The sequence below is a fragment of the Puma concolor genome, chromosome A2 (genome assembly GCF_028749965.1).
Source record: "Puma concolor isolate L17-30 chromosome A2, mPumCon1.1.hap2, whole genome shotgun sequence".
NCBI classification, from domain to species: Eukaryota; Metazoa; Chordata; class Mammalia; order Carnivora; family Felidae; genus Puma; species Puma concolor.
Window position 1 is genome coordinate 166,047,392 of NC_141668.1, and position 23,237 is coordinate 166,070,628.

The 23,237-nt window shown below is 64.5% G+C and overlaps 2 protein-coding genes across 8 annotated transcripts in view; one reads left to right on the forward strand and one right to left on the reverse strand.

Moving 5' to 3' along the window:
- Positions 1–13,289, forward strand: part of EVI5L (ecotropic viral integration site 5 like) — a 29,812-nt gene extending 16,523 nt beyond the window's left edge. For 3 of the 6 annotated variants that reach the window (XM_086699204.1, XM_086699203.1, XM_086699205.1), the window contains 14 exons: positions 628–771; positions 908–997; positions 2,139–2,236; positions 2,318–2,378; positions 5,401–5,454; positions 6,416–6,448; positions 7,493–7,633; positions 9,177–9,323; positions 10,637–10,777; positions 10,866–11,021; positions 11,124–11,270; positions 11,358–11,453; positions 11,534–11,629; positions 11,804–13,289. In XM_086699204.1, coding sequence (XP_086555330.1) covers positions 628–771; positions 908–997; positions 2,139–2,236; positions 2,318–2,378; positions 5,401–5,454; positions 6,416–6,448; positions 7,493–7,633; positions 9,177–9,323; positions 10,637–10,777; positions 10,866–11,021; positions 11,124–11,270; positions 11,358–11,453; positions 11,534–11,629; positions 11,804–12,082 — 1,683 coding nt within the window. In that variant the 3' untranslated portion in view covers positions 12,083–13,289. The remainder of the gene's footprint in view (positions 1–627; positions 772–907; positions 998–2,138; positions 2,237–2,317; positions 2,379–5,400; positions 5,455–6,415; positions 6,449–7,492; positions 7,634–9,176; positions 9,324–10,636; positions 10,778–10,865; positions 11,022–11,123; positions 11,271–11,357; positions 11,454–11,533; positions 11,630–11,803) is intronic. The other 3 variants (XM_086699207.1, XM_086699208.1, XM_086699209.1) reach the window with 3 other exon arrangements.
- Positions 13,290–16,156: 2,867 nt separating this feature from the next.
- On the reverse strand, positions 16,157–20,924 carry PRR36 (proline rich 36). Of its 2 annotated transcripts, none has more exons than XM_086699211.1 (6): positions 20,798–20,924; positions 19,973–20,247; positions 19,754–19,853; positions 19,438–19,550; positions 17,195–19,333; positions 16,157–17,009 (listed from the first exon to the last, which is right to left on the reverse strand). In XM_086699211.1, the coding sequence occupies exons 2-6, from the start codon at positions 20,238–20,240 to the stop codon at positions 16,498–16,500; spliced, it is 3,132 nt and encodes a 1,043-aa protein (XP_086555337.1). In that variant the 5' UTR covers positions 20,241–20,247; positions 20,798–20,924; the 3' UTR covers positions 16,157–16,497. The 2 variants fall into 2 exon arrangements, with proteins under 2 accessions (XP_086555337.1, XP_086555336.1); XM_086699210.1 differs by having other exon boundaries at positions 16,157–17,024.
- Positions 20,925–23,237: the final 2,313 nt, after the last annotated feature.

The window sequence follows — 23,237 nt, forward strand, 5'->3', positions numbered from 1 at the left end:
ACCCCCAGCTGCGGAGGAAGCTCCAGGGCAGGTGGGGAGACAGCCCCAGAGTCTGTTTTGTCTTGGTGAAGGACATCCAGGGGGTCCTAACACCTGGTCCAGCCCCAGTTTCCCCGGGTCCTGTCACTTGCCAGCTGCCTGAAGTTCAGGCCAGGCAGACAGGCATCCCCTGAGCGTCGCTGGGCACAAGTACCACGCAGGGGGCGGTGGGTGGACACAGCAACCGGCGGTCACAGAATATGGGGCTCACACCACAGCCCACCTCTCGCTCTCTGGGTGAACTTGGGGAGTTGTGTAACCACCCACCTCCCCCGAGCCCCAGAAGCTCCCTCTTGAGCCACGAGTGGTTGTGCCAGTGCGGCCCCCGTGCATCCCCAACACCCAGTAGCTGCTGCTGCACCTGCCGCCCCTGCCGGTGTCCCCACCTCGTGCTGCTCAGAGCCCTGGGGTACCTCAGCCTCCCCCAGAGACAGTGCCACGGGTTGTCAAGGGCAGGCGGGTAAGACCCCCCGGAGGCCGGAGCGCCGAAGCCCGGCCCTGGCTGGTGGAGGGGGCCCCGGGGGGCCTGGACAGCCATTCCTGGCGGCCTCCTCACGGCGCCTGGCCTCCCCCCGACCCCCACCCCAGGAGCAGCTCCCGGATCTGAACACCCACTTCCGCTCCCAGAGCTTCCACACATCTATGTATGCCTCGTCCTGGTTCCTCACACTCTTCCTGACCACCTTCCCGCTCCCTGTTGCCACTCGTGTCTTTGACATCTTCATGTACGAGGTGAGGACGCCGAACACCCCTTCCTCTCCCAGATCCCCAGCCAGGCCCAGGCTGAGGGAGGGCCGGGACTCGGGGAGGGGTCGGAGACCCCTGGGACGACAGGACCTGAGATGCACCGCCACCATCACCTTTGCAGGGCCTGGAGATTGTGTTCCGGGTCGGCCTCGCCCTGCTGCAGGTGAACCAGACGGAGCTGATGCAGCTGGACATGGAGGGGATGTCCCAGGTGGGCCAGAGGGGCAGGGTGGGCGGGATTCCCTTACACTAGGGGCACCGGGGCAGGTGAAGGCCTCCTGAGAGATGGCAGGGGGCGGGGGAGGGGGGGCAGTTGCAAGGGCGGAAGGTGTCCTGAGCATCCTGACCCTTTGCCATGACCTCTGTTCCCCGAGGCCTTCCTGGAGGACCCAGACAGGCTCTGAGGAGCAGCCTGGGGGAAATGACGGAAGGTCTAGGCTTAAGCCAAGCCCTGGGGGGTCCTCCTAACCCCCCCCCCCCCCCCACCGCCCCGACCTCCTGCTCCCAGCCCTGGGTCCTCCAAAGTCTAACCCGGCAAATAGTAATACCAGCCAAACTACAAGGTCTTGGGTGTGGTTTTGGTCCCAGCACGTGGGCCAGGCGAGGGCCCGGGAGGGAAGGAGGGGTCTGGGCAACTTCACACCCGCCCTGGCCGTCCCGCCTGCTGGAGAAGAGGCCAGCCTGCTTTTCCGCCATGTCCCCATCATGCAGGCCCCTGCCCCTCCCCGCGTCTTCCAGCTGGTGCTTCGGGGAAGAATGCACAAAGGCCACGGCTGTGTCCATGAACACGGGCATCCATTGTGCGCAGCTGCCAGAGGGGGCCAGCTGGGCTGGGGAGCGGGAGCCAGCCTGGCCCCGAACCGCAGCAAGCTGTGTGCTCCGTCAGGGCTTACGCTTAACCCTTTGCCCGGGCCCCCCGGGCGCAGGCGTGCGGGCCGACCAGCCAGCGAGGGGTCTTCCCTCCAGGCTGCTCCCGCCGCCCTGATTCCTCACACTCTTCGGCCTCCTCTCACTGCCCCCTGGGGGCAGCGACATGCCTGCCCCTTCCCCTGCGGAGGTCCCTGTGCTCAGACCCCTCTACCGCCCGGCCTTTGCCGGCAAGAGCTCCCGAAGCCCTGCTTTTTCCCTTCGAACTGAGGTCCGGGCTGTGGATGCTGCTTCCCCGGCCCCGCTTCTCACGCTCACTCGCTCGCTCCACACGCCCTGACAGAGCGCCCGCAACAGGCTGCACCCTGAGCTGGGCCGTGGCCGTGCCCCTGGCAGACCAGCTCCTCCTGTGGGGAAGCAGCATATAGCTCTGGCGGCCCCCGCACTCGGGGCCTCTGTGTCAGTGACCGCCTGTGCCCCCACAGTACTTCCAGAGGGTGATCCCCCACCAGTTCGACAGCTGCCCGGACAAGCTGATCCTCAAGGCCTACCAGGTCAAGTACAACCCCAAGAAGATGAAGAGGTCAGTGCCGGGCGGCCAGGGGACTGGCACAGAGGGGGTCCCCGAGAGTGGGACGTGGCCTCATCTGACTCCCCTCTGCAGGCTGGAGAAGGAGTACGCAGCCATGAAGAGCAAGGAAATGGAGGAGCAGATCGAGATCAAAGTGAGTCGCGGGAGCGGGGGCAGGGACGGCGTGCCCTTGGGAGGGCAGCCTTGCCCAAGCCGCACACAGCCTGTGCTTCGAGCCCGAGGCGTCCGCCTCCACACACCTGCCCTTCCTTCACCAGCGGGCCGGCGTGTGAGCAAGGGCCCACCCCACTGTCAGAGACCGGTGGCAGATGAGGTGGATAGGTCCCCACCCTCATGGGACGCCCTCCTCATTATCGTGGGGAGATGGTCGGGGAACAAATGGTACAGGCTATGGACTCCAGAAAGTACTCTGGATAAAAACGCGCAGAAGAGAGGCGGAGCTGACCCAGGGAAGATTGCTCTGGGCCCAGGGAGTCAGTGCAAAAAGGCCGAGCAACAGCAGGCCTGATGGACCGGAGGAATATCAGGAAAGCTGGCCCTGATGGGCGGAGCCCTGAGGTCAGGGGCAGGCACGGAGGACCGAGGACGGTGCCCACTGTGGCCCCTCAGACCCAGACTCGCCTCTCTCTCCTTCCTTCTGCTTTCATCCTTCTGCATGTGATTTTAGTTATTCATGCAACAAGCATTTATTGAGCATCTACTGCGTGCCAGAGTCACAGCAGAGACCGAGGGTCTCCCCAGTCCAGTGAGAGGGACAGACACAAACCCAAACCCCAACACACCTGGCTTTGTCCTCTTCAGAATTCACTTCCCAGCTCTGCCGTGGACCAGCTGTATGACCTAGGAAGGTGGATTCACCTTTCTGAGCCTCAGTGTCCCCTTCTGCAAAATGGGAATAACATTTGCTCTGCTGTTCAAATTATTATCATTATTGTTAATTTTAGTTTTATTATCATCACCACTATCAACGTCTCTACCCCCTTTAGAGAGGCAGAGGCAGAGGCAGAATCTAGATTAGAAGCCAGGTCACCTGCCACCCATACCTGAAGGGGAAAGAGGGCATCGGTGTCCTCGTCCTGTTTGTTGGTTTTCCAGAAAGTTTTGTGTCCTGAGTTTGCAAGCATCCCCCTTTCTCAAGAATGGCAGCTTGACTGATGCACAAGTCCCAACGTGTGTGCCTGTCTTGCTCATACACGGTCATGGGCCTGCACCCATCTGGTGACTGTGAGGGCCCAGTGGTAGGTACGTAGGGACACAGCGGACACTCAGACTACATGCCCAACCTGGAAATTTCCAGGAGAGGAGCCTGAGAGCCCACAGACCTTAAAGGATCCAGGCAGACACCTTCTTTCATGGATGGCCCTGCCCTTGGTGCTTTCACTTTTAGCCTGTTTCAAAATGTACCTGAAATTTGTTTTAATCAGGTGGTCAAGTGACAGACACAGAGACGACACTGCCCTTGAAAGAAGAATTTATTACTCCTAGTTGCCAAAAGGAGGGGGCACGCCCCACCACACCTGGCCACGTGGGGAAGCACCTGAGTGGGTCACAGTGGGTCAGGATGCAGAGGGTGAGAGAGGGAAAGCGTGGGCCAGCTCCTTTATTGGGCATCCCCAGGAAGGAATGGGCAAGGCAGGCAGTCAAGTTTGAGTTCAGGATTGGTTGGTCTGAACAATTTCAGCAGAAGCTGTGGGCTACAGGAGAGTCCTCGGTTGCCCTGGGACAATTTGGGGCAGGGAGAACGCTGGCTGGGTGTGCGAGTGCTATAGGGAAGGTGGGTGGCTGTGGGCTCTGTATTGGCTGGTTTGCATATGAAAGGCTAGTCGAGGGCCAGGCATTCTCTCCAAGGTTAGCAAGGTGGCTGGATATCAAAGCATCAAAAATACAGAAAATTTAAAAGAAAAAAAAAAAAGCCCAGCGTGTGCATTGACCCTGTAGTCCCTGTTCACTCCCTGTCTCTTATTTTCCCTTTGGGGTAAGCAGGAGAGAGGGGAGTTGTCAGTCGGGCACATGCGGCTTCTCAAGGATCTCTGCGATTCTGCAATTCTGCGGTGGTGGGTCCTGGCCAGAGAGAAGGCAGAGCAGTGCAGGGGCCGGGGGCGAGGATCAGGACCCTGGAGCGCAGATATGGGGCAGAGAGCCTGCCTGAAACAGATCGAACCCAGGCCAGCTGGGAGGCCCGGGCAAGCCACCACCCCCTTGGGACTCAGTTTCCCCACCCGTGACATCAGTGAATGACCCTCAATCGAGTCTATGATTCTCTCTGACTGCAGTTGCCTCCTGGGAGTGTTCTGAGTGTTTCCATCACCTTTTTCTCCTGGGAAGAAACCAGGAAAGGTTCTTTGTGATCCATAGGGAGGCGGGGCCCTCATTAATAACGGATGAATGTGGGGCCTGGGGCTTCAGGAAGACGCAGGATCTGGTTGGTGTTCATTCAGCACACACTCTGGGTCCAACTATCTGTACCCACTTCGTAAGGGGTGCCTAGCAGAGGCTACGATGCAAGGCATATATAAAGCTCACCTGCTTCCCAAAAGGCCACGGGGAATTTAAAACCACAAATATCTAACCCAAATCCATCAGTGCAGGAGAGAAGGCGGAAAGCGAGGGAAACTGCCTCCAGAACCGCCCCGCTGGAGGGAAGTGACAGCTTTTGAGCACAGCTGATTTTTGGTGGCTCACAGAAATGTAGCTGTCCTGCTGAAGGAAGTGTGTGTGTTCAGCAACACCCCCTCCCCTGGACCCAGACTCTGAGAACAGTTCGTTCTGGTGCCCGAAGCAGAGCCATGAGGGGCAGGGACTGACAGACCCAGAGGAAGGGTCTGCCCAGTGATAGGTGTCACATTGGCCTTTGGCAGGCCCCCGTGTGGGGTGGAAACAGACTCCAGAGAAAGTGGGTGTGGGTGCTGACTGCTGACCCCTGAAAGCAATCACATTGTTTTAAGTGAACCAAGGATTCTTTAAAAAAAAAAAATCTAATGGGCCATTCTGAACAGGGATTGGCCCTGACTGTTTTCTGGAATCACTGACCCAGAACATTTGACCATAACTCCATCTTGCCCGGAGGCGACCTGGCCTTTAAGGGGACAGACCTCTGTGTGTATGGGGAACAGGGTGGGGTTCTGACACACTGCCCCCCCCCTCTCCCCACATAGAGGCTTCGGACGGAGAACCGGCTCCTGAAACAACGGATTGAGACCCTGGAGAAGGTTAGGAGCGTGGCCACCAGCCTGTGGCACCAACTCCTCCAGGCCCCAAGCAGGACCCAGCAGCCAGAGGGCCGGCCAGCCCCCCACCCGGGCCAGGGCCCGGGCCCCACCCTGAGCCAGCAGGCCCCGAGGAGCATGGTGTAAATCTCACGGGGCCCCCACCCCCAGCCCCACCGAGATGGGGGCTGCCATATACTCAGGGGTTCTAGGGCCGCTTCGCTTGGGATCGGGTGTGAGGTTACAACCCAGTTCACTGCACACACTGGTCCCTCCTGGGCGGCCTGCATGGGGCGGAAAGAGGCAGAACCGCAGCTTTGACTGAGGTGCCCCGAATTAGGCCGCAGGCTCCCAACCGTGGAATTTGGAAGCCTCCCCCTCAAAAGAAAGGAGAGGAGAGGGGAGGCCTTACCACTGGTGCCGTGGTGGGATGCCACAACCTTGACCCTGGCCCCCAGCCTGCTTTTAAGGACAGGAGTAAAGGCGGGGGGTCCCACCTTCCTGCTCCTCTCCCCGCCTCACTTGGCCCTCCACTGCCCACAGAGAGTAGCCCCCCACCAGATTTTACTGCCCTTGCCCCAAAGTGTCAATTCTTGCTTAGACTCCACGGGAAAACACTTCGTCCTGGCCCAGCACTGCCACCCCGCCCCTCACCCTCCGGGGATGGCGCCGCCTCCCACGCTGAGTTTTCTGGGCCCTGGAGGGTGTAGCCGTGGGCACCCCCACGTCCCCACCCACACACAGACCCCTCTCCAGGACGGAGCTAGCTCTGGCTTTGGTCTTCCTCCGGGTCCTCTCCTGCTGGTTCTTTGGTTCTCTGGTCTCACTCCTCTCTCCCCTGCTTCTAGAGATAGTCCACTGCGTTAGTGACAAGTCGTTCTTGTCTGTCTCTCCCCCTCTCCTGTCCCTGCGCCTTCCGCTCTGCCTCCTCCCCCTGTTGCTCGGAACCCCCTCCGCCGGGTAGGAGAGCGCTGCTCTGGCTGATAGGTTAATCCAGGTACTGTAGCTTTTCGTCTCCCTCTCCCGTTTCCTTCCCCGTCCCTGCACACCACAGCCAGGGACGGCCTCTTCCTCGGCCACTGCCATGGGGGGGGGGGGGCATCTGGGGTGGGGTGGGGGCAGGCCTGGCACCGTGCATGGGGGTGACTGGGGCCCGCTTCTCAGGGGAAACAAAGGTTTCTCTGGGGGGGGAAGAGGGGTGTGCGCGTGACAGCACGGTGTGTGTGGGTGCGTGTGAGCGTGTCTGAGTGTAAGCCCATGCACGTGTGCAGAAAGCCTCCGCCCTCCAGGGGACACAGGTGGGGGCCCTGAGGCTATATCAGCAACAGGCCCTGGTGTGTGCACTGCACTGAGCCTCTCTACCACACACACACACACACACACACACACACACACACCACCACCACCCCCCCTCTGACCCCTCACGCTCCTCTCCGCTCCTACCTGCAAAGCCTACCATCTCTCACCTGCTTCTGCTGCTGCCTCACCTTGAATGGCTTTATCTGGAAGCTTCTGCCCACCACCTGGTGGCTCCGAGCCTGGAATGGGGGGCAGCCCGAATTGGTTGGGGTGGGGGGATCAGGCTGCGGGGGGTTCTTTGCCCTGGGTAGATGGGGGCCCCAGATGCCAGGACCGGAGAGTTGTAGAAGAGCTACGTCCCACCTCCCAGCCCTGCCCTGAGGGGCTGTCCCTCAGGGGCCCTGGGGCCCAGACTCTGCTGTGCCATCGGCCTAAGTAAGGATCCTTTCTCCCCACCTGGGGCAGGGGCCGAGAGCCAGGAGCTGGCAGGGGAAGGAGCTGCCATTTGGGCTTTCTTCATTTAGGCGCCACAAAGCCTGGGCCCCGGGGTGGCTCTCCCCCTCCAGGCTCCTCCCTGTGCCCCTCCGCACGTGCCCAGGCCCGGCGGGGCTCCCCATCCCAGGCTCTGAGTGCGGGAGACCTCGTCCCCTTCCTTCCCTCTCTGGGCCGCCCCCTGAGGTGGGCCCGAGTGGGGGCCATATGTGAGTGGAGGGCCACAGCATCCGGTCCTCGCTGTGCTCAGGGCCAGGTGACGCGGGCGCAGGAGGCCGAGGAGAACTACGTCATCAAGCGGGAGCTGGCAGTGGTGCGGCAGCAGTGTAGCTCAGCGGCCGAGGACCTACAGAAGGCGCGGAGCACCATCCGGCAGCTTCAGGAGCAGCAGGTACCCGGCCGGGTGGGGCCCCGCACCACAGCCGCCTGGCCTTCCGGACCCGCCCGGTTACTTCCTAGCAGGCAGGGTAGGGGGGACGGAGAAAGCCGGAGGGGACGCGGCTCCCCCCACAGCCCCACACCCACGTCCCACCCGCCGGTGAGGCGTCTGGCCTGCCACACTGAGAACGAGGCGGCCTCGGCGCAAGGGCCCCTGGGAACCAGGCTGCACCTGCAGTGCCCCCTCCCTCAGCTGACGTGGCTGTGATTCCCTAGGGGAATGTCCAGCATGTCCCTGAGGTCTGAAGGGCTGTGGGCTTCCCCGGGGGCCAGCCATGCGGGATGGGAGCTAGAACAAGAGACAGAGAGGGTTCCCCGCTCCAATGCCCAGCACTTTGCCCTCAGAAGAGGGTCCGGTCTGTGCTCACCGCTCAGAGCTGGCGGAGTCGGGGTGAGGGGGCAGCCCAACTCTGTTGTGGGTCATGAACTCTGGGTCACTGGCGGGGGCGGGGGGTGCTCAAGCGAGAGCACCGTGAAGAGTCCACTTCTCCAGGAGGTGGCTTTTCGGGTTTTCCTTTGGCTCTGCCCAGGCCACCTTCCTTTTGCCATGACCTGCCAGCGGCACCATAGCCCTGGTGGCAGCAAGGCCAATGGGGAAACAAAGGCTGGGCTCATCCCGGCCTTGGCACGATGACCCCTTTCAGGCCAGAGAGACCGCCACCTGCCACCCCTGAGCTGCAGAGGCGGGTGAGGCAGGGAGATAGCTGTTGGGGCTGGGGCTCAGCGTGGGGCCCGGGGCCCACGCGAGCCAAGGGAGGGCCCCTCGAACCCGTGGATCTCGGAGACCTGCGGTAGCCAAGGGCGGCGAGCAGGCCCTCCCCTGGGAAGGGGCCAGCAGCCAGGAGAGGCTGGGACCACCTCCTGGAGAACCACCCTCCCGGGCCTCCAGGCATCGAGATGGGGCCATGGCTCCAGCCCCAGGGCTTGCTTCCCTCACCCACCAGGCGGGTATCCACTCCCCTGGGGCTCACCCTGGGGTACGTGCGTTGAGAAGCCTTCTGGGCCCTGAGCAAGAGCCTGATCCCAGCAGACTCCCCACCCTTTCTGTTTTGAAATGAGGGTGCGGCGAGAGGAGGGAGGTGGAGGAGGGGCAAGAATGCCCCAGCCCCATGCTGCTCCCACCCCCACTTTGTGCTTAGGCGCCGACTTCACCTTGGGGAACATGCCTGGGAGAACCCGTCCTCCGCCCCAACCCCAGCAAGCCTGGGAGCCAGCCTGAGGCCCTGGAAAGAGCCCTGCAGAAGGTCCCCACTTTGTGGCTTTCCCAGCAAAGAGGCTAAGCCAGGGGGGCTCCATCCCTAGGCACCGAGCATCAGAAGCCCCATGATGGGGTTCAGCTCCCTCCCCACGGGGGCAGAAGGCACAGGGAAGGGGATCCAGGGCTTCTCACCACCGCAGCCGCGGCCCCCTCTGCCAGCCCAGGGGCTCTGAGAAGGGGGGTGCAGAGCCCAGGCCTGCGGCCAGCTGGCAGGAAGGCTACTGACCCCCAGCTGCAGCCCTCTGCCTGCCCCCAGGACAACCCGCGCCTCACCGAGGACTTTGTGGCCCACCTGGAGACTGAGCTGGAGCAGTCACGGCTGCGGGAGACAGAGACGCTGGGGGCCCTGCGGGAGATGCAGGACAAGGTTCTAGACATGGAGAAGGTGCGACTGGGCTGGCAAGTGGGCAGGTGTTGGGGAGACCGTGGAGGAGGGGAGGTGGAGGGACCAGACGTGCTTCTGGAGGTGCATGAGCAGGCCCTAGTTGAGAAGGGGTGACCAGACAGACCCAGTGGGGCGTGTCAAGCCCCCCTGCCCTGGATATCTACACACACACACACATCCAGGGCACACACAAAGCAGCGTGACTCCTCAAGGGACAGCAGTGTGGTGGCTTTCAAGGGCTTCCTGGATAGCCAGTCCCACCTGCCTGTGTCTCCACAGGCCCTGGGGTCCAGGATGGAGGTGGGAAGGAAGGCCAGGGCCCCTGGGGGTTGCTCTCCCCCTCCCCACCTCCATACAGAGACCACCTGCTCCCACCTGTTACTCTGAAGGGTGCCCCAGACCTCCTGGGCCCTCCTCAACTGCTGTCACCCTGACTCCATGTTGACTCAACTCCCACAAAGCCCTGGGAAAGAGGTGCCCCAGCCAGCAGGGGGCAGCAGAACGCACTCACACTAGGCAGAAGCCATGCCCCACCTCCCTCAAGCCTGCACTATTTGGGGTGCCCTCCCAAGTGGGGTGTCTCCACCCCCCCATGGGCCTCTCAGGCTCCACCAGCTGGCCCAGAACAGGGCTTCCCTCCCATCTCTCTCCACATCAGAGGGAAATGTGCACACCAGGAGACCCTGCCACCCTCCCCCCAGCTCCCAGACTCAAACTGGGGGCGGTGAGGACCTCTAGCAGCAAGCTGGATTTTGACCCAAGGGACTGGAGCCCTTGGAACCGCCAGGCCTAGGCCTAGGCCTAGACTGTCCCTCGGCCTGTTCCAAGGAAAGGGGCTGCCTGTCCTGGTCTGGGGGAGAGAGGAACAGGGACAGGGAGCTGTGACCCACAGCCTTCTCGGCTGTTGCTGGGGCAGGTTCCAGGTCTGACCATGGGCCCCAGGGGGTGATCTCGGGTTCCCACGTGGCGGGGCACCCGCCCTATCCCATCCTACCTGGTGTTATTAGCAGTAACATTTATGGAAGACCCACGCGTTAGGGGGTCACCCTGAGACAGTCCAGTGAGAGCGGGTGCCGTTCCGCCGGCAGGATTTCTGCGGATCTAGGCCCGGGGCCACGTGGGGTCGGGTCTGCTCCCCAGGGGCCTGGGCCGCCTTCCCAGTGTATCCCGGGGTCTGGGGGCGAACCCCTCCTCGCCGGGGTGCCCGGGGTGGAGCTCAGAAGACCGCGAGGGAGGGGTGTTGGTCCCGCAGGCAGGGCCGCCGGACGCGCGGCTTCCCCCGCCCAGGGCGCTGACCACCTCTCGCCCCGCAGCGGAACAGCTCGCTGCCCGACGAGAACAACGTGGCGCGGCTGCAGGAGGAGCTGAAGGCGCTCAAGGTGCGGGAGGGCGAAGCCGTGGCCTCGGCGCGGGAGCTGAAGCTACAGCTGCAGGAGCTCTCGGACACCTGGCAGGTGAGGGCCCCAGCCCGACGCGCGCGGAGCGGCCCGCGCGACCCTCGGGGCTGGAGACGCACCGCCCGCCTCTCCCCGCCCCCTCCAGGCCCATCTGTCCCGCGGCGGCCGCTGGAAGGAGTCCCCGCGGAAGCTGGTGCTGGGCGAGCTGCAGGACGAGCTGATGAGCGTGCGTCTGCGCGAGGCCCAGGCTCTGGCCGAGGGGCGCGAGCTGCGGCAGCGCGTGGTGGAGCTCGAGACGCAGGTGGGCCCGAGCGCCCGCGCCGCGGCGGGGGCCGGGGAGGGGGGTGGGTGGCGGGGTGGGCCCCGCGGCTGGGCCGTGACCCCGCCCCCCGACCGCCCTCAGGACCACATCCACCGCAACCTGCTGAACCGCGTGGAGGCGGAGCGCGCGGCGCTGCAGGAGAAGCTGCAGTACCTGGCGGCGCAGAACAAGGGGCTGCAGACGCAGCTGAGCGAAAGCCGCCGGAAGCAGGCGGAGGCCGAGTGCAAGGTGCGCCCCCGCCCGCCGCCCCGGCCCGGCCCGGCCCCCGCCCCGCCGCGCGCCTTGACGCGCCCTCGCCCCCTCTGCCCCCCCCAGAGCAAGGAGGAGGTGATGGCCGTGCGCCTGCGGGAGGCGGACAGCATGGCGGCGGTGGCCGAGATGCGGCAGCGCATCGCCGAGCTGGAGATCCAGGTGAGCGGCGGGGCGGCGGCGGGGGACGGGCCCCGGGGCGGGCCCGGCCCTGACCCCCCGTGACCTGGCCCGCCCCGCAGAGGGAGGAGGGCCGCATCCAGGGCCAGCTGAACCACTCCGACTCGTCGCAGTACATCCGCGAGCTCAAGGACCAGATCGAGGAGCTGAAGGCCGAGGTGAGCGCGGGGCCGCCCCGGCTAGCGCGGGACGGGCGGAAGCCCCGCGTGTCCTCGGCGGGTGACGCTCGGGCGTCGGCGCCCGGGAGGGCGCGGGAGGAGCGGCCTGGCGGGCCGGGCTCCGTCCGTGGGCGCGTCCGTCCGCGCCTTCAGCGCGCCGGTTCCCCGCCCCAGGTGAGGCTGCTGAAGGGCCCGCCGCCCTTCGAGGACCCGCTGGCCTTCGACGGGCTGGGCCTGGCGCGGCACCTGGACGAGGACTCGCTGCCGTCGTCCGACGAGGAGCTGCTCGGCGTGGGCGTGGGCGCGGCGCTGCAGGACGCGCTCTACCCGCTGTCCCCGCGCGACGCGCGCTTCTTCCGCCGTCTGGAGCGGCCGGCCAAGGACAGCGAGGGCAGCTCAGACAGCGACGCCGACGAGCTGGCCGCGCCCTACAGCCAGGGCCTGGACAACTGAGGCCGAGCCCCGCGTGCCGGAGCCAGGGGGCCACCACCCGCTCCGCCGCCGCCTGGGGCCACACCTGATAAACTCCGTGCGCTCCGTGGTCCCGCCCACCCGGGGGCTAGGCCCAGAGCGGCGCGGCGCAGAGGGTAGGGCCGCGGGCTGAGGATCCTCAGGGTCCCCCGACAGGCCCACTCTCCACAGCAGTGTTTACCCATCTTGGTCTGTACCCCTCCGGGTCCAGTTCCCGGGAGGGTCTGCCCCTCTTAACAGCCAGGGCAGGGGACGACCCGGAGGTCCCAGGACTGGACGCGCAGGAAGCTCCCTCCTCCCAGCAGTCCCTCTTCTGGGACACGGGTGGCCCTGCTGGGAAGGGCCCAGGGGCTAAAGGAGGCCTGAAGAAGAAGGGGGACGGCTCTGGGCTGGACATTACCACCCCACGATGCCCCTGGGGACCCTTGGCGGCTGGGCACAGATGGCCAGGCTGGCCTTTCCTGCCTGGTGCAGGCATCATGGCCCCTGCAGCAGAAACCAAAGTCCCCCCTACTGTGTGCAGGGCCACCTGGGGTGTGAGCGGACAGTAGAAACCAGCCCGGGCGTGGGCAGTGACTGTCCCTGCTTCTTGGGGGCCAGAGCAGCTGCAAGGAAGAGACCCCCCTCGCCCCAGCGCCCCCCCATATTCCTGTGTGAGACACTCCCATCACCTTGTCTTGGCCAACGATGGAGAGGCTCTCCCACCCAAGCTAGCCTGCTCTCCAAGGGGGTCCCCAGCCTCTTCATCCCTTCCTTCCCTGTGGCCCCAGCCCCACCCTCCCCAGGCGAGGACTCTTCCCAGTGGTTACCTCCCCTCCGCTGCTCATGGTGGTCCCGTGGTCTTTGCAGAGTCGGAGCTGAGAACGGTGCCAAAGTCCAACGATGCCCCCAGCCCCTTGCCCCCAGGGCCTTGCGACCCTCGGGCCTGACCCTGTCGGTGCTCCTGGAGCCCGGAGCAGCATCAAAAGCAATCTCCCTGGCGCTTCCTGGGGTGGGGACCCATGGTCAGTTCTCCCGTCCCGGTTGCCCACTCCTCAGTGTTACAAAAGCCTGGGGACCAGGGTGGGCGCCCACAGGGCTCTCCCACGTGCCCCCCACACTGCCCACCACCATTTTGCACACTGCCTGTTCACACGCCACATGTCGCCCAGGCGGGAAAGATGGAAAATAAAGTGTATTTACACAGTCACAGACAAGGTGCGACAGGCCTGGGGGGCTTGCAAGCAGCCGTGAGCCCCTTGTCCTGAAAAGCAGTGTAGAGGACATCAGACTGCCCCACGGTTTAAGAGAATCAGGGGTAGGGGACCAGCAGGGGTGCCAAAGAGGCTGCCCGGGTTGGGGGACAGCAAGGGAGAGGAAAGGTCACTCATTGGCTCAGTGTGAACAAAAGTGTGGGGGCTGGGAGAGATAGTACGGTGGGGGCGGGGGTGGACAAGTTGCAAAGGACTCCAGGTGTCAGGCTGACAGATGGATGCTTATGTCATGCTATTTTCAGAAGGGTGGCTCTGGAGACGGTGACAGGGGGGAGGTATTGGATGGGGGACCTGATTTTCCACCTGGACAATATGCTTGGGCCTCTCAGGAGAGACGTGGAGGCATGTGGGGCCCCAGGGCTTCAGGAAGATACAGGACCTGGTTGGGGTTTGTTCAACCTCACACCCTTCCTCAGGCCTTCCAGGTGCTCTGCCTTGTGCCCAGCTCTGCGGGGTCCCCAGTGTGGCGGAGACAGACAAGGGGGTGGGGGTGGGGGGCTGAGCCTGCCTACCAGTGGGGTGAGTACCCAAAAGAATCCAGGAAGACTTCCTGGAAGGGGCGGGGTGGGGGATGGAGTTCTCTCCAAAGGCAAAAGCAGAAAGCGAGACTCGGCGGGGTCAGAGGAGGCACATGATACCTATGAGGAAGGAACTGGAGAGAGCGGGCATGGCCAGACTGAGAATTGCTTCTCCAGTTGGGAGCCAGAATTTGTGCTTTGAACTGAGGGCACTGAGGAGCCATGGGGGGCTTAGGTAGGGGAGGGGGCACCATCAGAGGGACCACAGTGTTGGGGGTCAATCAGGAGGCCAGGGCAGAACCCAAACAGCTGGACAGTAGGGACAGTGAGTAGGCAGGAGCTCTCCTGGGGGAAGGAGGCCCGGAGAGGCAGAGTCCGTAGGGGGGTTCCGCACGGAGCTGAGGCAGGTTCCTGGGGCGGGGGTGGGGGGGGGAGCGGCAGAGCCAGGGATGGCAAAGGGAGGCTTCCCAGGGAGAGAATCTTAATTGGGTCCAGGCAGATGCCAACCAGGCCCTGCCCTCTGCACCCAAAGTGCCCCTACCCACTGCCACCTGGTACCCGCCAGGGAGCAAGGCGTGACACCGGTTATGCACCAGGACAGCCAAGTCCCACATATTGACCCATGGCTCAACAATGGTGTCTCCACGCACCATTCCCAGCCTACAGATTTAACACTGAGACACCCTCCCCCCAGGTAGGAGCTGCCACCCCTCCTGCTCCCACAGGGTCATCCACCCCAGCTGGCTCCGGGGGTGGGGCAGGGCCCTGGGGGAAGTGTCTGAGGTTCTGCCCTGCTCCATCTTAGAGGCGTGGTCTTGATGCCCTGGCTGCCCAACATGTCAGGATTCAGCCCCTACCCTTGACTTTGTCCTGGCATCTGGAAGCAAGGACACCTGGGTCCTTGCAGGGCCCAGCTAGAAAGGGAATCTCTGTGGCTTGCCACTGAACCGAGCTTGAGTGGGGGAGCGTGGCCCCTAGGGGTGGAGGTGCCCGGTCCCACTGGGAGAAGGCCGACTCTCTCCTAGGACTCCAGACTGACATGAGGGGTGGGGACAGGCAGGGCTTCAGGATTAGGTCTGACAGGAACGTGGCTACAGGGTGGACTACAGGGACTGGGTCTAGGGACAGAGACAGGGCTAAGGGTCCGACACAGGGTCCCACTCTGTCTTTTACCTGCTCTGCGGATTGTGGTCCCCCCCACCAGGGAGGACCCTCAGGGAGAAAAGGCCTAGGGGCTGCATTTTCTGGAGTGACACTGGGGAGAACGGGTCTGGGTGGGGCTAAAGGGGTCCAGGGTCGAGGTGACTCAGTTGCAGGAGGAAGGACAGGAATTCTGATGGGGGAAACAGGTGAAGACAGATTGGCAGTTTTGTTGAGGACTCTCGACTGTGGGCCCAGGCAAGGTTGTCTGGCTGGAGGGGCTTGAGGATGACACCCTGAGATGGAGGGGAAGATGAGGCCCAGGGGTTGGGAGGCACAAAAGGGCCTCGTGAGGACTTCCTGGTCTCCCACCCCACCTTGGGAGAGGCTGCTCCTTTCCCGCAGAACCCTCTCAGCACAGTTGGCTCCCCAGGGACAAGGAAGCCTGACGCAGGAGGATCCTGTACCCTAGAGCCCCGGGGCCGGAGGAGTCCTGGGCGCAGCTGCAGACCTACCTTCTGCATCGGAACCTCCTCGGTGAGCGGAGGGCAGTGTGCCCGCGGGCTGGGAGGGCGCAGGAGGGAACGGAGATAGCCACTGGGTCTTAGACGACCCCCTCCCTTCGGCATGCGGGCACAGGGCGTGCGAGGCGTGCGAGGTCAAGGGGCGCGCACCGTGACGAGGGGGCCTCAGGAAGAGGTCCCCCACCCTCGCCCCCGGACCTGGGCGAGCCCTTCCTGCACGTCTTTCCCCCTCCCCGCAAGAGCTGCCGGCTCCCTTAGGGGAGTATAGGAAGAGCTTCGGTCGTTCAACAACGCTGGGCACGCCTCAGCTCAGCCATCCGGTGGTCGGGCAATTCCACCGGGCCGCTCCTGCGCCTAACTTGTCCACCACGAGTCAGACAGGAAAAAGCCCACGTTCACGCACGTGCGTGGGGGCGCCGCGCCGGGGACTCAGCACCAGGTCCCACCCCAAGCCTGCCTCACGCGCCCATTTTCCTTAGCAAAGAGGCACATCTGCGTGGGGCGCGGGAGGCCTTCAGCCGGAGCTACAACCCGCTCGCGCACAGCCTCCAGCACCGGCAGGCCCAGCCCCTCTCGCCGCCCCGCGGTAGACCCCCTAGGCGACTTCGAAGGCGCACAGGCTGCAGCGTCCCGGCTTTTATTGCAAACTCGGGCAGCGCGTGGTAGACAATACACAGGACGCGGGGCGGAGCCTAAGCGGAGGGAGGGGGCGGGGCTCGAGGGGGAGTCGGCGTGTTTCCAGGCCAAAGGGGCGGGGCTCGAGGGAAAGACCTCGGCCACAGGCGTGGGTGGGTCGAGAGCCTGACCCAAAATCTAGGGCTCTAGGGGGCTACGTCCAATCCAACGGGAGCCAGACTCCCGAAGGAGAGCAGATAGGCGGGCAGTCTAAGACACAGAGGCGTAGCCAGAGGGGCGGGTCCTAAGGCAGGGATGGGTATGGTGGGCGGGGCTAAGGGTCTGGCTCAGTGGAAGGTCTCCACCTCTACCACCGTCCAGTCACCCTGCGGGGAAGCCACGTCGTCCGGGGAGAAGCTGGTGACCGAGGTGATGCTGGCGCGGGACTCGTCCAGGGGAGACAACAGTTCAGCCCAGCGGCCCAGTTCGGCGTCGCTGAGCGCAGTCCGGGCACCCCCCGCGACGCCACCAGCCCCCGCAACCCCTGGGCCACCGCCGCTGCCGCCCGCGGCACCCTCGGCCGCAGCTAGCAGCAGCGTCCGGCTCAGCAGGTGCTGCACGACGCTCGCCTGCAGCGCCCCCAGCGGCAGCTCGCCCAGGCGCGCCGGCTTCGCGCCGCGCGAGGTCGCCCCCGCGCCTGCTCCAGCCACGACCTTCCCACCACCCGCGCCGGGCCCAGGACCCGAATCCAGCGCGTCTGGGGCGGGGGTCGCCGACTCGGGCCCCTCTGCCTCGTAGATGGTGCACAGGCCGTCAGCGGAGCCTGACCCGGCAGAAGGAGGCCAAGGCAGAGGCGCTCCTGCGGAGAGAGAGGCTGGACTGGGCTCAAGGGGCGGGCACCTGGGCTCCCTCCGCAAGACCCCGCCCCTCCTCCCGGTCCCGCCCCAGACCCGACTGCCCTGCCCGCGAGCTGGAAAGCCCCGCCTCCCACCATCCCCGGACTTCGCTCCTCCCACAGCTCGGCGAGGTCGGGGGGCTGCTTACCTGGGGTGCTGCGGACGGCCAGCGGCGGAGGGGGACCTCGGCTCCAGGAGGCCGGGTGGCAGGCGGCGAGCTCCGCGTCGGCGGGAGGGGAGGCGGCGGCGCCGCCCTCCGGCCCGCTGTCGTAGCCGCGCAGCTCTTCCGGCGTGCTGGTGGCACTGCTGCTGTGGCCCGCCAGATCCGGGCCGCTCAGCGTACTGGACGGGCTGCGGGAGGGCGGTGGCGGCGGAGCCGGGGCCAGCGCCAGGGTCAGCCGTGGGCCCGGGATCGGGGCATCGGGACCTGGGGTCGGGGGGCGGCGTGGGGCCTGCAGAGGGGGTGAGTCCAGGGGAGAGGGAGGGACCTGCAGCTGGGGCCAGGCCAGGGAAGGTGGAGCCTGAGGGGGTGTGGCCAGGGGCGAGGGAGGAGCCTGCAAAGGGAGAGCAGAGCCCTGCAGAGGAGGTAGGGCCAGGGAAGGTGGAGTCTGGTGAGGGGGCGTGGCCAGGGGCGGGGGAGGAGCTTGCAAAGGGAGCGTAGAGGCCTGGAGAGGAGGCAAGACCAGGGAAGGTGGAGCCTGAGGAGAAAGTGTGGCCAGGGGAGAGGGAGTTGTCCGCGGAGGGGGTGAGGCAGGGGGAGAGGGAGGAACCTGAAGAGGAGGCAAGGCCAGGGAAGGTGGAGCATGGGGAGGGGGAGTGGCCAAGGGAGTGGGAGGGTCTTGCAGAGGTGGTGAAGCCGGAGGGGAGAGAGGGGCCCGCAGAGACGGTGGGGCCTGAACTGGGAGGAAGGCCTGAGGGGGTGTGGCCTGTAGAGGGGGTGTGGCCAGGGAAATTGGAGTCTGTGGAGGAGGCGTGGTTAGGGGAGAAGGTGCCTGCAGAGGTGGTGAGGCCAGAGAGGGTGGGACCTCTGTAAAGAACCGGGTCGGAGAGGGAGAGGCCTGTGGAGGGGGTGTGGCCAGATGAGGTGGGGTCTGTGGAGGGGGCGTGTCCAGGAGAGAAGGCGGAGCCTGCAGCGACGGTGAGGCCAAAGGAAATGGAGAGCATAGAGAAGGAGAACCCTGCAGAGAGAGGGTGGTCAGAGGGCAGGGAGAGGTTTGTAGAGGGTATGTGGCCAGAGAAGTGTCCTGCGTGGGAGGTGTGGTCACTGTATAGGGCATAGCCTGAAGTGGGGAAGGAGATAGGGAAGGACTGGTCCGTGGAGGGGGAGTAGTCAAAGCAGAAAGGTCCTGCAGAGGGGGTGTGGCTTGGGGAGAGGGCGGATTCAGCAGAGAAGTTGCTGGAGTCAAAGAGGCTTGTAGAAGGGAGGTGGCTGGTGGTAGAGGAGCCGTGGCTGGTGATCCAGGAGCCGACAGAGGAGGTGTGGCCAAGGGAGAGGGGAGAGTCAGAAGAGAGGGCAAAGCTGGAGAAGCTTGGGTTGGGGGCATACTCTGCAGAGGGGGTGACACGGATGGAGAGAAGGAAGCCTGAGAAGCGGCCGTAGGAGAGGTGGATGACTCCAGAAAGGAGGTACCCACGTGTGTGTGTGGGGCTTGCGAGGGGGGTGTGGCCGGAGGAGAGGGGAGGGTCTGCAGAGCGAGTGGAGCAGAGGAAGGAGGGGCTAGGAGAGGGGGCGTGGCCAAAGGGCAGGTAGGAGAGAGAGGAGGGGGCGTGGTCGGTGGAGATGGAGGGAGAGTGGCGGGCAGGGGAGTGCCTGTGATTTGCGGAGGCGGTGCCAGTTGTGCAGTCAAACCCGGTGGAGGGGGTGTGGCTAGTGGAGGAGAAATGCCCGGCGCGGGGGTAGCGCTCTTCCTTGGGGGTGTGGACTGGCGGGGGCGTAGAGCCTGCAGCCCTTTCGCCTTGGGCTGCGAGGGCTGCCCGGGAGCCCGGGGTGTTCCACCCGGCGAGGCCCCGGAGCGGGCAGGGGAGGACAGAGGAGTGGCGTTGGAGCCTAAGGGGCGTGAGGCTGGCCTCTGGAGACCTCCGCCGGCGCTGGGTCGCCTCCTGGTGGCGGGGCTCGGCTCCGCGGCACCATGCTGCGGGGTACTGCTCACGGATTTCCTGGAGGCCTCGGTCGGAGGCCGCGGCCGGGCATTCGGAGCTGCCCGAGGGAGACCCACTTCAGCTCCTGCAGCCCGGGACCGACGGGAGGTGGCTGGGGAAGGGGCACCTGGGGAGGGCCCGGAAGAGTCTGGGGACGAAGTAGAAGGCCGGAGGGTCACCGATACTTCCAGGCTGGTCCCCTTCACTGCCCAGGAACCCCGTTCCCCACCCCACACTCCCCAGGCCACGTACCTCTCCGTGCCCCGGCGCTCAGCGGGCTCCTTCTTGGTGTTTCTGGGGCTTTTCCTCTGGCCACGGGTTCCTCAGCTGGGGGCCGAAGCCCCTTCTGCGCAAGAGTGCCTAGCCTAGGGACAGGAGCGGCCGCGCTCAAGAAGGAACTCTTTGCTTTCTCCCAAGCCTGCATGTTCCCACCAATGCCCTCTCTGGGGACACGCAACCTGTGCCCAGCGACCTGCAAATGCACCCACTCCCCCAATTCATGTGTAAAATTGAAAGTTTCCAGTTAGTGACACTAGCCCTTGCCAAAGGGACTGGAGAGGCATTTTACCTGGTGGTCCCGCTGGCACGTCCCGGGCTAGAGACAGAGCCTGGGCCTGGGGTCTTGGCAGGGGCCCGCTCCCCTCTCCCAGCAGCTGGGGGCCTGGAGGCTGCGGGGAGAAGGCCAAGTCAAGGCGGTGCCTCCGGAAAGGAAGGGGAGGCAGCAGCCTCACAAGGAAAGGGGGGACAGAAAGACGGGGTCTGAATGGGGGCAAAGAGGGCGGGATACCTGGACTCCGGGGGCCTGTCCCAGCGCTCCGAGTTGATCCCACCCGGGGAGCAGCCTCCGGGAGAGCGGCTGCCCGGGTACTTCCAGCTCGCTCGGCCAGGGGCCCTCGCCCTGCAGCTCCCGCTGCCCCCAGAACTCGGAGCGCCGCGCTGGTTACTGGGGGAGGGGGTCGAGGAGACCCCGGGGGTCTGGGGGTGGGAAGGCCGGGAGGGCGAGAAGCCGGAGTCCTTGTGGCGGCCCCCGCCCTGCCCTTGTCCCTCTTGTCCATCCCGCACCTGATGAGGAGACAGACAGATCAGCATCCCAGCTCCTGCGCTGCTACGCTGCCTGCAGGGACCCGGGTCCCGGCACCTCGCTGCTCCTTCCCCACCCACAGGCGCCCACACTTCGGCTTCGATCCACTTCCCTCCCACCCACACACCCACTCACCAGCCCAGCTGCTCACGGTGGTCCCCTGGTCCCACCCCCACCGCCTTCCTCCAAAGCTGAGAGGCCCTGCCTGCCCCAGCCCACCCGCCTCGGCTCCCGTTCAGGACCCGAGACCCACGCCCCTACCCCTCGCCCCTTCAGAGACCCGGACCACCAGCCTCGGGGACGGGGGTCTGCCACAGGCTCCAGCTGAGGGGGACAGGAGCGCAAGCCCTGGTCCCCTCCCCGGCCCCCAGCGCCCTCCCCGAGGATGCGGGCACCTGCCAGGAGGAGGAGCGGCCCCGGCGGCCCGCGAAGGGGCTCGCGGAGACAAAGAGCCGCGTCCGGAGCCCGTCCCCCTCCCCCAGCCGGGCCCTGGTCCGCTCCGCCCGCTCCACCTGCTCGCGCCGCGCTCACCTCGGGCTCTGGCCGCCCGCCTCTCCACGCTGGGTCGCCTGGGGTGGGGCCGGGCGGGAGCGCCGGGGCTGGCGTGAGCCGCCGGCAGGCGAGGGGAGGGGGCTGCGGGCGGTGGCGCGGGGAGCCGGGCCCGCCCCTCGGCCGCGGAAGGGGAGACGCGGGCGCGCGCGCTCGATCCAGACCCGGGAGGCGGCGGGCGGGAGCGCGCCGGGGGCGGTGGGGAGAGGCGCGGTGGAAGGAGGGGCGGCTTCTCCGCGGCCGCGCCGCAGGGCCCCAGACTCCCAGCCGCAGGGGCTTCGGGAGGGAGTCCCTTGGGGTCCCGACCGGGCCTGGCCCCTTCCTCCAAACAGACACACCTGCCTTGGCCCCCACCCCAACCACCTGGCGACCGATGCCCGCCTGGACGCGGATAGGCCGGGCCCTGGCAACCAGGGGGCGGGACCATCGTGCCTCGTGCCCAGTCAACCAATCCCGCCGCTCAGTGTCCCTGGTCCCAGTCCTCGCCTTCTCGACAGCGGAGGCCGGGCCCCCCAGGGTCCCCGCGGGCCTCCGCCCCTCTCATATCCAAGGCTTTTCTCAGACCCCAGGAAGCCCCTACATTGGTTGCGGGAGGCGGACCACGGAGAGAATGCAGTCGTGGGAATTTAGGGGTAGGCTCGGATTTGGGAGAACACAAGAAGAGAGGAAGGCTGGGGAGGGCGGGGAGAGAGAACTGTGAGAGGCTCCGAGCCGTCGGCAGGGCAGGGCACCCCCCCCCAACATGCTCCTATGTCAAGTCAGCAAAAGCATTCAAGCAGAGCCGAGTTTTGTGGGGGGGGAGTCAAATGGGGGGGTGTCAAAACTGGTGCCTGAAGGAGCAGAGACGACCCTGTCCGAGGCCGCCCAGCACAGCCGGTGGGAGTGGGAGGTGCCTTTCCCAGCCCGCGCAGGGGTCTCCGTGGAAGGACCTCCACAGGGGACTGGGGCAAGGGGGAGGTAGGAGTGGGAAGACAGAGCCGGCCGCCCTCCTTCATCTCTGCTTATTGCTAGGACACCTCCCCCCCCCCCCACACACACACACAGTGCTTTCTACCTCTGATACCTCCTCTGTCCAGACTGAGCCACCCCCTCCCCCATCCCAAAGAGCCAGCGCCCTCTGCCCCAACCCTTTGCCCATCACATGCCTGCATGCCCACACAGGAGCAGTTCACTACTGTCTGGAACTGGGGGGGCTTCGTGCACAGGACGGGGCGTGGGGGGCTTTGGCACCTGGCTGAACCTGGACAAGGAAGATAGACTCAACTAGGGTGTGGCCGGAAGCAGGGGTTTGGCTTTCTCCCCTCAGGAGTTGCGCCTGAGTTCAGTTGAGGTTCGGGGAATGGAAGAGAGAGAGGGCAAGGTCAAAACCCTTTGGAATTTATCCTTTCAATGACCCCTCCCTCCAGCCTGGGAGAGGTGCCCCCTCACCATTCCTCCAGGCGCTGCCCTCCAAAGTAGATCATTCTGGCCTCACCTCCTCCCCAAGTCTTCCGAGCATCACCTGTGTGAGCCCCTTCTGGCATGACAGCAGCCTGGTTCCCCCCGCCCTGCCCACCCGCCCATTCACCAGCAGTGCCCTTCCGAGCAAGTCACAGCCACTGGCCACCCCCAGATGCCTGCTCCTCACCTTTTATAGTGCAAGGCCCCTCCGAGGCTACTCTGAACCCACTCTGCATTTCACTGGGATCTGGGCTCCTCCTTCTTTTAAGAACGCTCTTCAAATGTCCATCAACAGGGACGGATTACGCAAACCAGAGAGTACCCGACAGTAGAATACTCCTCGGCCAGAAAAAGCAACAAACTACCGGGGTGCCTGGGTGGCACATTTGGTTAAGCCTCGACTCTTGGTTTCGGCTCAGGTCATGATTTCACAGTTCATGGGTTCAAGCCCTGCGTCTGGCTCTGTGCTGACAGCACAGAGTCTGCTTGGGTTTCTCTCTCTCTCTCCCTCTCTCTCTGTCTCAAAATAAATGAATAAACTTCATTAAAAAAAATTAAACATAAATAAAAAGCAACAAAGTACCAAGCCACTCAAAACAGGGACAAATCTCAAAAATATCCTGCAGAACAAAAGAAGCCACACACACACACACACACACACACACACACACACACACACAAACGCGCTGCATGGTTCCATTTATATAACATTCTGGAAAATCCAGGCTAATCTGTAGTGTCAGAAAGCAAATCAGTGATATCTGGGGCCAGTGGAAGAGGGAGGTGTGACCCTCCCATGGGTGTGACCACCCATGACACTCACTCTCAGGTTCTCGACCCTCAGAGATTGTGTGAGACAATAAATGCTAGCTGTGTTAAGCTGCTAGGCTTGGGGGTGATTTGTTCGGCAGCGATCGATAACTACCTCCCATTCACAAAACCTTAAAAGCTGGGTGTTAAATAACAGGTGTCGGTGAGGATG

Bases quoted from the DNA above. Each gene is read 5' to 3' on its own strand.
- PRR36 (XM_086699210.1), bottom strand. From the start codon at position 20,240: ATGGACAAGAGGGACAAGGGCAGGGCGGGGGCCGCCACAAGGACTCCG. The intron at 19,551-19,753 runs GTAAAATGCCTC...TCCTGTCCCTAG, and splicing joins CGTGCCAGCGGGACCACCAG to GCTAGGCACTCTTGCGCAGA. The intron at 19,334-19,437 runs GTACGTGGCCTG...CTTCGTCCCCAG, and splicing joins GAGCGCCGGGGCACGGAGAG to ACTCTTCCGGGCCCTCCCCA.